Source organism: Sander lucioperca, chromosome 15 (genome assembly GCF_008315115.2).
Source record: "Sander lucioperca isolate FBNREF2018 chromosome 15, SLUC_FBN_1.2, whole genome shotgun sequence".
Lineage (NCBI taxonomy): Eukaryota > Metazoa > Chordata > Actinopteri > Perciformes > Percidae > Sander > Sander lucioperca.
The window spans coordinates 1,731,995-1,749,117 of NC_050187.1; the positions used below are offsets into that span (position 1 = coordinate 1,731,995).

General features: G+C 39.7%; 2 protein-coding genes across 2 annotated transcripts in view; both read left to right on the plus strand.

The window, feature by feature from the left end:
- ncapd3 (non-SMC condensin II complex, subunit D3) overlaps positions 1-9,691 on the plus strand; it is a 49,314-nt gene extending 39,623 nt beyond the window's left edge. Inside the window, exons 29-35 of the mRNA XM_031304693.2 lie at positions 258-425; positions 1,271-1,383; positions 3,129-3,187; positions 4,664-4,711; positions 7,182-7,244; positions 7,404-7,452; positions 9,452-9,691. Coding sequence (XP_031160553.2) covers positions 258-425; positions 1,271-1,383; positions 3,129-3,187; positions 4,664-4,711; positions 7,182-7,244; positions 7,404-7,452; positions 9,452-9,521 — 570 coding nt within the window. The 3' untranslated portion in view covers positions 9,522-9,691. The remainder of the gene's footprint in view (positions 1-257; positions 426-1,270; positions 1,384-3,128; positions 3,188-4,663; positions 4,712-7,181; positions 7,245-7,403; positions 7,453-9,451) is intronic.
- A 5,087-nt stretch (positions 9,692-14,778) lies between these two features.
- On the plus strand, positions 14,779-16,842 carry LOC116053611 (phosphoinositide 3-kinase regulatory subunit 6-like). Its single transcript, XM_031304695.2, has 4 exons — positions 14,779-14,933; positions 15,029-15,118; positions 16,235-16,571; positions 16,713-16,842. The coding sequence occupies exons 1-4, from the start codon at positions 14,801-14,803 to the stop codon at positions 16,825-16,827; spliced, it is 675 nt and encodes a 224-aa protein (XP_031160555.1). The 5' UTR covers positions 14,779-14,800; the 3' UTR covers positions 16,828-16,842.
- Positions 16,843-17,123: the final 281 nt, after the last annotated feature.

A 17,123-nucleotide genomic window follows, 5' to 3' on the forward strand; every position in this document is an offset into this window, starting at 1 on the left:
CGCTGCAGTGATGTACCATTGCGCTTTACACTGTAAACGTTAGCCTAGCAGCTAACGGAGTTTACTTCTGCTTATAGCTTAATCCCGACAAAACAGCCTGCATGCAGGTTTTTGTAGCCTAGAACAAAACCGCTTAATTCATCAGCTTAATCAATTCAATTTTATTTATAGTTGGTTGGGGGTACGATGAGCAGTGGCAATTCTAGTCACAATAAAGATAATGGAACTAAACTCCATGATGCCGTTGTTCCCATCAGGTGACCATGCAAGACTACCGTAACAAGGTCAAGGACTTTTTCCCTGGCGATGAGCAGCTGGCAGTTGAGGTGGAGTTTGCTCTGAAGATGGCTGATAAGGAGAAAGAGATGGAGAAGCAGATGGACAACTGCAGCTTGACAGGAGAAGCCATGGCTCCAACTGCACAGGTCAGTTCACACTACATACAAAATGTGTATTTATAATACGGGGTTCCTACGCAGTATCGAAAAGTATGGAGTTTTTTTTTTTTAGTAATTTCCAGGTCTAGATAAGTATGGGAAAAAATAATCAAAACCAAAAATCCTGTTGACCAAGATTATACTCACTCTTAATTTTATCAAATGACCCAGTAGACTGATTCCAGATCTGGCCCATTTAGACATGGGTAAGATATGGACTAGCTTTTATCGACTGGTGAGACCTCCAATTTTATTTGACAAAACATAATACAAGATTTTAAAAAGGTAGCAGTCTAACCATTTGAGTCAGAAGTACAAAATTTAGGGCTACTAATTATTTTTCAAGGTAAACTCCTTTATCTCAAATATGAAAATGTAGTGCAGAAGTACACAGAACAGCATTAAAAATGGATTTAATACAAATTAAGGGTGGTAGTAGCTCAGTTCCTTAGGGAGTTGGGTTGGGAACTGGAGGGTCGCTGGTTCAAGTCCCCGTACAGACCGAAATACTGAGTGTGGACTGGTAGCTGGAGAGATTCCAGTTCACCTCCTGAGCACTGCCAATGTGCTCGTGAGCAAGGCATGCAATCCCGGCCCATACTCTGAATGACGTATATAGCACCTTTTTTAGATTGAATGAAAAATAAATACAATGCATGATAATATTACATTCGCTATTGTGATTTATTTAGTTTTGTTTCTGGAAGCATTATTTTTATAATGTTTAAGAATGATTGATTTTCTTTTCTTACAGTAACAGTGTAGGCCAGTGTATCGGAGCTCTCCACAGTCAAGACAGTAAAGTTGAAATGGTGATTTTGCTCTTTCCTCAGTGTTCAGTCCAGGGCTCTCCCATCAGGTCCAGGCCCCTCCTCCCGTTTAACTTTGCCACGCCACAGCTGCCACGTCCAAACCCCATGTCTGCCAGGCTGGTATACACTGACAGGTAGGTATCCATCCCAGCAGCTGGTCGATACGAAGGATTCACTGCAGGGTTTTGTTGTCCTTTGATTGATGACTACTGATTATCCATTTTCTTTAGTCGGTCACAGAGTTCAGTTCAGTGACTTAATGTGTCCAATAATCATTACGTAATTGCAGACTGAAGCATTTACATTTTGCTCAAACTGAATCAGACTTCAGTATTGTATTCAGGTGTTGTTGAACAGTTCAGCTTGGATATACCAAGGAAGTTAAAGGACTACGCCAGATAGTTCAAAGTAGGGGTGTCACAAATTTAAATTGAAAATCAATCAAAAAAGCAGGATCAGCGATTCTCCCAGTCATTTTTTGTTCTTTACTAAAAGAAACCGACATGTGTAGATAGCACAACGTAGCTTTGTGGTAGCCTGCTGCTGCACTTTTGGAATACCATGGCCTTCTGCTTCCCTAAAATCCCCGGAGTGGTACTATTTTGCCTTACTGAAGAGTTTTGCAAACAGTACAGTTTGTAGGCTATCCTACAGGTACCATATGCCCCCACAGGCAGCACGACAAATATGGCAGGGCATATTCACAGGCATCATAAACAAATATATTTGACTGGGAACATTAACTCTTCCATCCTCCTTTAGAGCAGGATCTGGTGGCTTTTTGCAGGCTCTTGTAAAGTACTCTTCTACTATGTAGTGGCTTTCCATTTTTGTATAAGTTGTTATTACGTTTTTAAATGAATTGTTTCAATTTGACCATATGGCAGTAGCCTGAAAACGAGGCTTGGCTAGGCTGTTTCTTTTGCTCTGGCAGGTACGTCTGGCCCCTCTTCCATTCAAATTAAAACAGATTTCCAAAACGCAACCATTTATCACACATGGGACGGGTTTAAGACAATGACTGACAGAGGAGCGTCATGTTTAAACATACTTACTGGACGTAACTGGCATTCTCTGTCCAGCGCAACGCACCAGGCTCAGAATCTGTCAAACAAGGCGGTTGAGATCAAATATGAATCAAGATTCTGTTACTGTATTGCCTATTTCTTGCCTAAAATGGTTTCAGAAACACATTTTAGTGCACTGTTTAGCTGTAATTTGGCTGCTCAACAGTGCAGCCGGTTTGTGACCCAGCTGCCATTTTCTTTCCTGCTTCTATGGCTATGCCAGGCTATTAGTGTGGTACATTCCAAAAAATATATGGAGGTTATATCACACTTGGACACTTACAGCCTATCTTTTTAAAGTATGTAAATGACAAAACAACAATCTGTTAATCTTTACAAAGCAAGACCAAGCGGCAACCTCTGGTGCTTAACAGTGAAGCCAAAGCGGAAGTGCCCAAAACTTCAGTTCGAGTGACAAATTGCAGCTGGTTCCAAAAGGAAGTCAATCCCCATAGAAAAAACGGTTTTGTCTCCATAGCTTTAGAAGTTCCTCCTTCATGACAACTATTTTTTACACTTATATGATCTAGACTTGATAGTCTAACAACAATGTAGCCGTCAGTGCCGAAAAAAACATGACACCCATGACGTGACACCCCTAGTTCATAGTGCAGATACAGACAGGAAACATTGGAAGAGAGAGGGAGTACGACATGCAACAGTTGAATCAGGGACATTGCAGTTATAGGCGTCTACACTCAGTCTCCAGGGTGCCCAGTCCACTTCCACTTTGTAAGATTCCTTTGGTTTCTCTCTCTCTCTCTCTCTCTCTCTGTCTCCGTCTCTGTCTCTGTCTGTGTGTTTGTTATCAGGCATGTGCGCAGATCCAGGCAGGAGGAACACGCTCAGTCAATCGCTCTGGAACAAACAGGTACGTCACTGGAGGTTAAAACTACAATTTACATATTTAAAGAAACTGAACTTTCACGAGAACAGCAATGGTGTAACTTTTAGTGAGGATTTCAAAGGTCAGAGGTCAAAACACCCAGAAAAAGAATAAACCAAACACCCCCTTCACACCTACTTCGTTTGGTCCGGGCTTTCAGACTTTTCAGTTTGATTGGAACCAAAATTACAGGTGTGAAACCTCCCCCAGACCACGGTCCGGACCATAGAGCCCAAATCTGGCCCGACCAAAAGAGGTAGTTTCGGTCCGGATCAAGCTGAACCGTGGTCTGGTTTGTTTCTAGTGTGAAAGCGTTTTCTGGATTGTTCGGACTTTCAGACCAAATACAGGAAGCTCTGGCAGGCTATGTTCATGTTATAAGACCTGGGAAGCTCCTTTTTAAGGAATAGCTCAGTGCTTAGTGTGTACGTAGTGAGAGAGTGTGGCGGTGAATGCACTCAGAGCAGAGAATAAATCAGCAGTTTACTTGTTAAGTGGTAGTAAATGTACGTTGTAGGTTTCAGTTTGTATCTGAATAAATGCTGCAGCTCCTTAATGCCCAAGTAAAGTTCCCGTTTCTTGTTTCTCAACAACGCAACAAAACAACAAGAGCCGCGGTAGCACGGGGAGAGCAGCAGTCAGTTGAAAAAAACAGAAGATACGAGAGGACGGGGAAGTCCGTCTACAAACCAATCAATTACAACTGTCGGGAGACGCAGCTTACGTATGTGATGATGATAGGACGTAGTTTTGTCATGTATAGTTTTTAGTGTGCCTGCATAACTGCAGTGTGAAGCCAAAACTTAGCGGAAACAAATGTATACAATGTAACAAAAACATGAACCATGGTTGGGACTTTCAGGTGTGAAAGCCCCCTAAGAAAGACACTTTTTTTAATTGTTGCCAAAGGCTGGCAAGCTACGGGACACTCTCCAAACAGACACTGGTTAGTGGCCGCGCGTCATGTTGGTTTGAAGGTGCCAGCATCCAGGTAGTCTAGTGGTCCGTTTTTGGCGCAGGGCGTGTGTGATTAAAGGCAGCGATCACTACAAGCTGATGTACATGATCTGAGTAAGGTAAATGGGGTGAATGCCAATCCCTGATCAGTCGAAAAATTGCCAAAATCGGCTCTGATCCGATTCTGTGATCAGGACATCCCTACTTGTTAATATCTACAGTTGCTGTAAAAACATCTCCAAAATTGGAACTAACTGCAGAAATAGTGGAAGCTGATTCACTCTGTTTTATGTATCTAGCGAGTAATTTTCCTGTTTTGTCGCCCAATTCAAAATAATTTTGTATTGCCCTGAATAAATTTAATTCAACCCTCTGAGATAGAATATTATTATATTGGAATTTTAATTGAGTCAGGTTTCTTAGGACATTCTTTGCTTAATCTCCATTTCAGCGTGTTTGATTTTACTGTCTAATTCTAACACTTGTCTTTTTTTTACTTTCCAGTGATGCCCAAAGGAGCTATGAATGACAGAGCCATCAGCACACCAAAAGGTACGATTCCACAGCGCCGACTGAACCTCTTCAACACATGCATGCTGTCATCCACATAAATGCTCCCAGTTGGAATTGAACACACAACCATTGGCTGTGTTCGTGTCTTGTTCAAGCCATGGAACTCAATTATGAACTGTTTTAAAAAAAAAACAACTGCTAATCCTTACCGAAAATCTATCCAGGTCCTATTTCCAGACTGCAGACTCCAGACAGTATTTCGTCTAGGGCTGACACCTTCTGGTCGGTTGGTCGATGCGCTCTTGTCCAACCAAATTCTCTTTGGTTGAACAAAAGCTGGTGTTACTTTCATGAGGCTGTATGTTCACCAAAGAGTTTTCACACCAAAAAACAAACAAGAAATGTCCACAGGGTTCATACGTTTTGAAAAAACCTGGAAAAGTTATGGAATTAAAAATAAAATGCAAATTCCAGGCCTGGAAAGGTTTTGGAAACATAAAAAGACCCAGAAAGTTTTGGAAAAGTCATGGATTTTTTTATTTTAACACAGTATAATATGTGATTAATAAATGTATTTCACGTCGTCCTAACCTCAATGTTCTATTCGGGACGCGATATTACGACTCTCACTATGAACCACATAAATTGTCATTTATTTTTATTGTTAAACCTCTGAGGGTAAACTTTAACACAGATTTTTATTCTTATTGTATAATGTCGACTGACAGTTTCAGGAATACATAGTCATGGAAATTTGCCAAAAAGTCATGGAAAAGTATTGGTTAAAATGTGTATGAACCCTGTGTCCAGCTGGCAGCACTTTGGAAGCAGGCAGGGTTGTTTTAGCTAAGATGCTTTGGTTGCATGTGGTTGCTATGATACTGAATATCAGTGGAAGTAAAAATGCTGGCACAAGCTCTGGATAAAGGGACGGCTGAAGCACATGGGGAGAAAAGATGGACCCGCTGGTCTATGTGGCCAGCAATTTAAAATTTTTCCCACCTCCCCTCCACTGTGATTGGACAGCTGAGTAAAAAGTGCAGCGTTTTACCTAAAGTAAAGCATTTATCAGCGCTCAGTGGCCAGAAAACAAAAACTGCCATTACAGTCAGCGTTCAGCCGGGATAGACTGCATTCTGTGGCTGATTTAGTAAATCTAAAGGGAACTGTTTTTCCCCATCGATCGCTTGGTCGGCGGGTAGTAGAGGTAGCTAGGTAGTAGGAGTGATTGCGTCCGAAGCAGAATCACACTCCCTGTCTGTGTCGTAATCCGAACTTCTCTATCCTTTTTGTTTCGAAAGCTGGGCCACACATTCATTTTAGTGCATTTTAGTGCATGTGAGTGCCTTGAGTGACAAGTCAACTTTATTGTCAATTCTACAATATGTGCCAGACATACATACAGAGCAATTGAAAATACGTTTCTCTCTGACCCACAGTGCAATAAGGACATGTACAACAAATGTAAAAGATAAGAAATATATACAAATAGGATAAAGAAAGATAATATATACAATTTAAAAAATATAAGTAATATGTACAATACAGTAATACATTCTAAATAGTGCAAATGTAAAGCAAAATCAAACAGTACAGAAAAATAAAGATAAAGATCTTGAAATGTGCAATATAAAAGGAAGTGGCCGGTGCTGATCCTGATGGGGGGGGGGGGGGGGTCCAGAGTTCTTGGGGGCAGAGGTGAGGTGAGGTGAGGGAGAAAGGGGGAGGGTGTTGAGCTTCATGCCTGGGGAATGAAGCTGTTTGCCAGTCTGGTGGAATGGGCTCTGGAATCAGACGCCGAGAGCTGGGACAAAGCGTCGGTATTTGACAAGTTGGGGAACAGGCTGAGCTGTGTAGAGGCAACCCCAGCCCACTTTATCTCCAGTACTTCAACCCCAGCCCACTTTATCTCCAGTACTTCAACCCCAGCCCACTTTATCTCCAGTACTTCAACCCCAGCCCACTTTATCTCCAGTACTTCAACCCCAGCCCACTTTATCTCCAGTACTTCAACCACAGCCCACTTTATCTCCAGTACTTCAACCCCAGCCCACTTTATCTTTAGTACTTCAACCACAGCCCACTTTATCTTCAGTACTTCAACCCCAGCCTACTTTATCTTTAGTACTTCAACCACAGCCCACTTTATCTTTAGTACTTCAACCCCAGCCCACTTTATCGCCAGTACTTTGAGTACAGCCCCTTTGAAGTGCATAAGACGGAGATGTTCAGATGGATATCAATCTCTTGTCTGTGTGTTAAGAGTCAAGACATAGTTAGCCTAGCTTAGCATAAAACAGGAGGAAACAGCTAGCCTGGTTCTGTTCAAAGTTGAAAATTACACCTACCAACAGCTCTAAAACTCACTGATTTACACACAGTCTCGTTTGTTAATCTGTTCACAAACAGAAATCTAACATTTCAGTTCAATCTTGATGTGTTGCAGATTTTGTTATGTTTGTGTTGTTACTTTATTGAGAATATCTTATCTGTCCTCCCTGTAATCCAGGTGTCAACGTCAATTTAACTTTTGAGGAAGGATTCAGCGCAATCTTCAGTGACAGAGGAACAAGTACGTATTTAATGAGGTTAAGGACCTCCTTTTTCGTTAGAAATCAATTCCTCCAGAATTAAGGAGTCTGTCAAACTGTGAGGTACACAGGTTTTGAGTTTGCATTTTCTTACAGGTGATTTAGGTTTACATGAATCTGTGTCTACTGTGTACTTACAGGTCTTGTCGGGGAGCCCAGTGTTCTTCATGTGAGGTCAAATGAGCAGCAGTGAGTGTTTTTTTTTTTTTTTTTTTTTTTTTTTTTAAATCAGTCACAGTTGTAGTTCTGCAAACACTTTCGAACGTAGTTTAAAATGGTATATTAAACATTTGTAATTCCATCCTTAAAATTAAACTATGAATGTATCTACTAGTACTCTAGTGTTGTGTGTGTATCACAGCCTGATATATCTTCTTCCTCTGTGCCACAGAGCTCCATTGTTGTAAAAACACATCAATGAGCCACACTATTGCACTGGTTGACATGTCCTTTATTACCATGAACACACACACACACACACACACACACACAAAAGTTTATTTTTACTTAATCCCGCATACACTGTCCTGTTGCCCAATATATTACCAATATTAATACTCACTTGAGTACCAAATGTGAATGAATCTCAATCTGCCGCATAACACTCACAACACAACCCAATAATTACTCTTTTTCCTCATGTTTGAGTAATGTTAGTTACTACAGTGACCAGTAGTTTTAGGAAATTACAGGGCTCTTTTTAAAAATGAGGCTATACATTTGTGAGCTGTTTAATTGTTTTTCACCTTATGCAACTTAGATAAATACCATCATGGCGGATGTTTATGGTCCAAGATTCTTTTTTATAGAGCACATTGAGCTGGACTTGTGTGAGGAATTTCATGTCAATTGGACTCACCGTGTGAGGGGCGTGGCCTTTAAAACTTTTGGCCTGAGTTATAGCTTCACCATCAGGCCGACTGGCATCATATTTTTTGGGGAGCATGAGCACATCAGTTATGGTGACAATTTTCATGTCTCTAACTCGTTCCAGCCCACAGTAACACATTTTATGATGATTGGTCAAACCATTAGTGAGTTATGGCCAATTTACTGCTAAGCCCCACCCTTGGCGTAACTCTAATTGATGGCGGCCACGTTTTTTTCACCAATCTTGCTCATTTATAGGATATCAACATACAACATCGTTGACGAAAAAGACAACACTAAAATGTTTATTTGCATTGCCTTCAACATTTTCTTTTCCACACACCCACACACACACACACACACACACACACACACACACACACACACACACACACACACACAGTGGAGCCCGGCTAAATGTGAGATTGTCTCTGTTGGCTACTCGTCCGGTTCTGGTTGTTGATTAACTCAGCTTTTTGCTGATTAGCTCTAAAAACGGGCCGGGTGGGTAGCACACTGCCATGAGTCCTTGAGGCTAATGTCTGAGTATTCCACATTTTTATTGTGATATTTTGTGATTACATTCTGAATCTGCCCGTTCTCTGTCAGGTAAATGTGGTAGTACAATGTCTTCCTCTGATGTAGAATTACACTGTAAGTCAGTAGTAGGCTATACAGTGGAGTTGCATATTAAGTAGTTTGGGGTCCTTCTGTAAGTAATTTTGGGGTACAATTTGGTTCTGAAAAAAACTAAAACAAGCACTGAGGCAATTGGCATTTACATATTGTATGTATGTATGTATGTATGTATGTATGTATGTATCTTATCTAGCCAAGGTGGAACTAATTGTGACACCTCATAATGCATGCATATATTTATTTTTATCCTGTTTATTTTGTGTTTTTATATAATAAAAAAATATGAATTATCACCAGCCTTAAAGGGTTCGTTCACCCAAATTACAAACAAAAATATATGTATTTTTTTTTTCTCTCCAGTGGTAACTCTCCATGCAAATAGTTCTGGTTGTATTCCTCCAGTAGTGGAGAGATCTTTCTATGAGATTTATGTCTACACAGTACAAGGGAGGTGCATTTAGTTTATGGTGCCCACAGTACTTTTTTTCTGTTGGGTCCCTTTGAGTCGTAGACATTTTAATTCTTTTTTTTTTTTTTTTAATTGTTGTATCTTGATTTAAATAGTGACTCTTGTCCAGAATGACATTGCATTAATATGTTTTATAGTCCATGTGTAAGGTGTGTTTTAGGAGTTTTTCTGTAGAAAAGTTGTGATTCAGCTCTCTTGTGTGTGTTGCAGAGCTCCTGGACTAAGGCAGTGGAACGTGCAGTCTCCTCTCCACAAGAAGAAAAAATCATCCAGAGTTTAGTTAACAGCTTCATGTCTTTGTTTCTGTTTTTGTCTTTATTACAACTACTTACTACTCCTTACATATTCATTTCCATCTATGTGATCCCAATTGATATGCTCTCATCTTAATTATGTTTGTGTTACTGTTTGTCTTTTAACGCTTTGGTAATAAAGGTGACCTCAACTTCAGAATAGTTTTTGTGGCCAAATTCTTGCACGTGTACACTTGTAAAAACAAGATTTGCCGTACTTTTGTGCCAAGATATTATTCCTACTCTGTTTCATTTTTCAGCTCCACAACTTTCAAAGTGAGATTCAGTGGAAATATTGCAAACTCCTGATAAGTTTCTAAACCCTTCCAGAAATGGGCAAAGCGTCCTCTAAAAACCTTGAAAGGACAGGAACTCCTCTTTACAAGCTCTTTAACCCCTAACACCCCGAGATCTGCTAAATGCTCTTCCATTTCAGAAGAGTAAAGACTACATCAGAGGACACAACTGAAGATTCTAATTTAGATCCAAAAGACACTGATGTTCACACTTAAACTAACGTGTATGTTAGTTATCCAAATGCCTGATAATAAGGACAGGAAAGCACCTCTGCTGTGAGGAGGTGGTGCTTCAACACATTGCATCGTAAACCCCCCGTGCTCCTCAGGAGAGGAAAGTGGAAACTTTTCACTAAGCACCCAAGCAAGCATGTGATTTCATCAAAGTATATCCTTTATTTTCTGTTTACGTTCTTTATACACATATATATATATATATATATATATATATATATATATATATATATATATATATATATATATATATATATATATATATATATATCTATATATATATATATATATATATATATATATATATATATATATGTATTAATATATATATTAATATATATATATATATATATGTATTAATATATATATTAATATATATATATATATATATATGTATTAATATATATATTAATATATATATATATATATATATATGTATTAATATATATTAATATATATATATATATATATTAATATATATATATATATATATTAATATATATATATATATTAATATATATATATATATATATTAATATATATATATATATATTAATATATATATATATATATTAATATATATATATTAATATATATATTAATATATATATATATATATTAATATATATATATATTAATATATATATATATATATATATATATATATATATTATATATATATATATATATATATATATATATATATATATATATAAATATATATATATATATATATATTAATATATATATATATATATATATTAATATATATATATATATATATTAATATATATATATATATATTAATATATATATATTAATATATATATATATATATATATATATATATATATATATATATATATTAATATATATATATATATTAATATATATATATATATATATATATATATATATTAATATATATATATATATATATATTAATATATATATATATATATATATATTAATATATATATATATATATATTAATATATATATATATTAATATATATATATATTAAAATATATATATATATTAATATATATATATATATATATATATATTTATATATATATATATATATATATATTTATATATATATATATATATATATATTAATATATATATATATATATATTAATATATATATATATATATATTAATATATATATTAATATATATATATATATATATATATATATTAATATATATATATATATATATATATATATTAATATATATATATATTAATATATATATATATATTAATATATATATTAATATATATATATATATTAATATATATATATATATATATATATATATATATTAATATATATATATATATATATATATTAATATATATATATATATATATATATATATATATATATATATATATATATATATATATATATATATATTAGAGTGCGGATCGGGCCGCATTTTTCTGTCTGAGCCCGTCCCGCGTCCCAACAGAGCAGTAACCGAGCCCAACAGGCATTAACCCTTGTGTTGTCCTTCGGGGTACCAGAGACCCACGCTGCAGTCGAACGCGTTTCCCACTACACTCGCCTAGGCCTTCGGGGTCCCAGAGACCCGCGCTGCAGTCGAACGCGTTTCCCACTACACTCGCCTAGGCCTTCGGGGTCCCAGAGACCCGCGCTGCAGTCGAACGCGTTTCCCACTACACTCGCCTAGGCCTTCGGGGTTAGGGGGACCCTGGCCAGTGGCTTGTAGTAGTGAGATAAGGGGGGGAGGCAAAGGCATTGACCTCGACCTACTTATTATACACACACATACTGTACCCATGTGTCTGCATGTCTGACTGATTTGTTTTTGACAAACAATCTCCCTGTTCTACTTTGTCTTCATTTGGATCTTTGGGTGCGGCAGCCAGGTGCGAAGCCAGCGTGGCCCGTTGGTCGACTCTAAAGTTGGACCTGCATCAGCTCATCTTTGGCTCCGCACGCAATGTCCCAGAAGAAGAAGAAGGAGGACAACAACAACAACAAGAGGGTGGAGATAAGGAAGAAGAAAAAAAAAAGACGACCACCATGACTCCGACAAGGACCACAAAGGTGAATCTGGCGGGTGTGCGTCACAAGAGGATGAAGACAAATATGGCGGCGACGGCGATGACGACGAGAAAGTCGACCAAGTAGTACAAGAAGAAGAAGAAGAAGAGGTTGGAGAAGGAGAAGAAAGGGGAGAAGCAGAGCACAAGGAGCACAAGGAGGAGGACGAGGAGAAGCAAACGTTTGTGTCAAAAAACGGCACAATCGAATGGTCCTCGGAAACGTATCATCCCCGTCGACCTGGGAACAAGAACAAGAGCGAGACCACGGACGCGCTGCTCCTCCACAGAGGACCTCCCGTGACCCACGGAGTACGCTGCCACGCACGTCGACGACATAGTCTCCGCGTTCGACCTGTTTGTCACGTGGCGAATAGAAGAGATGGTGGTGACCGCCACGAACCTCGAGGGCCTGAGGAAACGCGGTGACGACTGGAAAACGATGCACGCCACGGACCTGCGCGGCTACCTCGGGCTGCTGATCCTTGCCGGCGTGTACAGTTCCCGAAACGAGGCCCTGGAGAGCCTGTGGCACGAGGAGAGCGGCAGGGCCATTTTCCGCGCCACGATGCCGCTGAAACGGTTCCACGCGTTCTCGAGACTGCTGCGATTCAACGACCGCGAGACGAGAGCCGCCAGACGAGCCACAGACAAACTGGCGGCCGTACGAGACGTGTGGGACGCCTGGGTGTGGCGGCTGCCTCGCTGGTTCCCTTTCGAGGTGCGTGCCTGTGCCTGTGTGTGTGTGTGTGTGTGTGTGTGTGTGTGTGTGTGTGTGCGTGCGTGCGTGCCTGTGTGTGTGTTTTTAAACGTCGTCGTGCTCTCTGCCAAGGTCGATGCGCCTTCCGCCAGTACATGCCCAGCAAACCCACCAGGTACGGACTCAAGGCGTGGGTGGCCTGCGACGCCGGGTCCAGCTACGCGTGGAACATGCAGATGTACACGGGCAAGTCCGAGAGCAGCGCGTCCGAGAGGAATCAGGGCGCCTGCGTGGTGCTGGACCTGACCAAGGGGCTGGCGGGCCCCCGCAACGTCACGTGCGACAACTTTTTCACCTCCTAGCCACCTAGTATGAGGGCGTGCCCTGACAGTAGCTAGGTAAGGACTACTAGCCAGTCAGGAGCAGAGTATGAGGGCATGCCCTGACAGTACCTAGGTAAGGACTACTAGCCAGTCAGGAGCAGAGTATGAGGGCATGCCCTGACAGTACCTAGGTAAGGACTCGTGATTTAAACATGTCTTTATGTTTAGGCACAAAAACTACTAAGTTAAGTTTAGAAAAGGATTGTGGTTTGGGTTTAAATCGTTAAAACGTTACTTCACTTCCTGTTATGCATGTGAAGCCGAACGTGACATTCGTAAAGTAAAAAAAAAAAAAAATCGCCTTTTACTTTCTAACAGTACTCGAACTCTGCTCTCCTTGGTGAAAGTCTTGTGGTTGTTTGACCCGTCCTTCACCCCAACCTGCCTCTTTATGTTGACATTTTCGTGCTCTTCTACTTCGTCACCTTACTTTGTGCTTTGCTCCCGTCATAATTACTACGGCCCCTAGAGGGCGCCGCCACTAACGTAAGTATGAGTCATAGTTACTGCTTGAACAAATGACCTATTTGAGCATTTTTTGGGGGACGACAGTTTCAACTTTGCAATAAATCCTTTTTCTGATTCTGACGTTACGTGGGAAGAAAATCTGACGATGAGGAAAGAAGATGAAAATATAAAAGGTAAACGTAATGTAATCCCATTCGTGGAGATATTCGACGCTCTGGGTTGTGACTGATTTGGCATAATTTTTCAATGTACTGGGTAAAACCCTTAGTTAGGTTTAGGAAAAGATTGTGGGTGGGGTTACAAAATGTATGTTTAAGTGACACACAGGACAAGAACGGGACACAAACCCTGGTCTCCTGGGTGAAAGTCCTGTGTTGTTTGACCCATCCACCACCCCAACCAACCATATAATCAGATATACCAGATAACCATCCTTATGCAGAGTTTCAATCTTTAATACTACTCCCTACCATTGTCACTCTTCATATTACATCATCTTACAGAGCCGCGGACAAGCTGCTGCTATGCCCGGTGTGTTCCATACAGACGCTGAAGGGTGATTTGTGCGTCGGTATCTGACGCTGATGGCCACTGTCGGTTGATCTCTTCCAGACTAAAATGTCTTAACAACTATTGGACATGAATGAACTGTCATTACAATTTAGAACATATATTCATAGTCCCCAGAGAGGATGAGTCCTAATAACTTCAGTGATCCCCTAACCTTACATCTGACACAACCAGTATGTACATTTTTTAACTTATCTTAACATTTTTTTTTCAGACATTCATGGTTCCCAGAAGAGGGATCCTTTTGGTTTGGTGCTCCCCTGATTTTTCCTCTAGCGCCCAATGAGGGGGACATTTTTGGTCTTGTGAAATGTCTTAACAACTATGGAATAAATTGGCATGAAATTTGGTACAGACATTCATGTAGCCCTCATGAATAATGATAGCTTTGGTGATCCCTTAACTCCAATATTTTTGGCTAATGCCCAAATAACTGCTGTACTTTGTACTTTTATCTGTATTCAGTATTTTTCCTTGTTGTTTTTTTTTTAAATCAGACCATGTGTCTTTTCTGTATTTCAGGCTCAGGAACATATGGTAGAGAAATATTTCCAGGAAGTGGTTCTAGCCGTGGAGAAGAGTTTGAAGCATGGTGCAAGTGGTCGTGCAAACTATCTGAAAAAACTACAACACATATACAGAGACATCGTGACTGTCTCTAAAGAAGGTGTGTGTTCTGCACAATGCTGTTGTAGCACAGATTGGTGGCAGCCGAGATTGTGACAAGATTGATACGTTACCTTTACCTTGATCTCTCAAAAGGAACCAAGCTAGATCACGGTTCTGCGTGCAGCACTTCAATGCCCTTTCCAGAGATCAACTTCCTCTTGTGGAAAGACAAAGAGGATCTATGTGAGTCAGCCAAACAAAAGCTGCCACTACACTTACACGTACACTAAATGTTTCCCCAAAGTTTTGGATTAAAATTGACCTTTGTGTATCATGTCGACCCGGTGTGTAAGAAAGCCAACCAGCGCCTGTATTTTGTAAGCTTAGAAGTTTTAACGTGGATGCGACTCTAATGAGAATGTTTAAGTGTTGTTTCATTGAATCGCTTCTTGCTTTTACCTTCATACTGTAAGTCGGTATGGTTTACTCAAACAAAAATATATAATATAACGACTTCAGGGGATAGTGAAAGTGTGCAGGAAAATTGCAGGCACTACTCTGAAAGATCTTTCCAATTCTTTTAAAGTGAGAGTTTTTCAGAAGGCGGAGTCAGTTTCAGCAGACAACAACCACGCTCTGTCCAGGCTGTTCTCATGAACCATTCGTACATATAGCTAAGAAAAGTAATGCACAGGAGGTCAAGGTTGACGGGTGGGTCATAAAACACAGTACTTTCAACCCTAGAGTGGAGTTCATGTCCCCGGGAAAACAAAATACTTTGACCCAGGAAACACGTGTTCGTTTCCCTGGAGTGTTTTGATCAAACCACGATCTTTTTACTAATCTTAACTAGTCGTTTTGGTGCCTACACTTAACTGTCGGCGCTGCACGATGCTCACTTTTTGTCGGCTAAACTTAACTGTAATGTGCGCTGAAATGACCAGCAGCTCATGGTGCTCTGTAGCCGTCTCACAGCCACCTTAGCTACCTTTTGTGGGCTAAATTTAACTCTAAACACCGCTAAACTTAACCGTCATTGTGTGTGATCGTCCCCTGACCAGTGTCATGTGACCAGCCAGCAGTCGCCTAATTTCGTAGAATATTATACGAATGGGTGTGCAAAAGTTTTCATACGATACCTCATACAAACCCCTTCATGAGAATGCGTTGCTCTGTCACAGGCATTTCAGTTCTTCAACTTCCTAGATGCAGAACTAACAGATTTAAAAACATATCCATACATGCACTTAATAGTTCATCTTTATTTAATTGTTGTCTTTTGTAATCTTTGTATGTGTTGGTTGCTGTCTGTATCACAAATTGCCCTTCGGGGATAATAAAAAATACCTTACCTTAAAGGGACTCTGCTGGCAAACTTCGTCGTGAGTTCCTGTAACTCAGCTAGTGTTGATGACGAAGAGAAGGACAAAAGAGATTCAGTTCGCGCTGACGACAGTGGGATCCAGAGAGATCTGAAGGACAGTGACTTTCATGACACAGTGAAGTCTCCAGTCAAAAACCCTGTGCCGGCATTCACACGGAGAAATGCTTTTAAGGCGTCCATAAAGAAGATAAACAAAGTTCATGGAAGCTCTACCGTCATTAAAGAAGACACAAGGCATCACACAGCACGGGTCGTGGTACTGGGAGACGATCGTGCGATGGGAAGACTTGCCAGGGCGTATTACTCGATTCGGTGAGCAGCTGGTTTGTAATGGATCTTCTTTCAATGGATGTTACAGCAAAGTAGTGTATGTTCCTCAAACCTTTTCTGCATTTGCATTGTGTGTGTGCACTTGTGAATGAGTAAACTCATTGTCCATGTATTTCCCAACAGAGAAAGAGAGTCAAAACATCTTATTTTGACCAAGAAACTGAACCTACGATTGTACTACATCCCAGTCACTGATGTGCAGCCTTCGCTCAGTTCAGCTGTAAGTTACACTGATTGACTTAGGTAGTCTCACATTGCCAGCTCTATCTCCACAGCGCTGTGGAGTAAAGTCTGGCTACACCACAGATTCATTCTGGGATAGGAGGAAAAAATGCTCTTTCTTTAAACCAATCACAATTGTCCTGGGCAGCGCTAAGCTCCGGACGCAGCGACGGTGGCTGTGCAAAATCAGGAAGGAACATGTGCACCCCGCAAAATAAATGCCACATTCAAAATTAATTGAAGTTAACTGTTCCCACAACACAGTAATGTGAGTGATTTAAATTAGGTGGATACATGGTTAAACGTCATTAG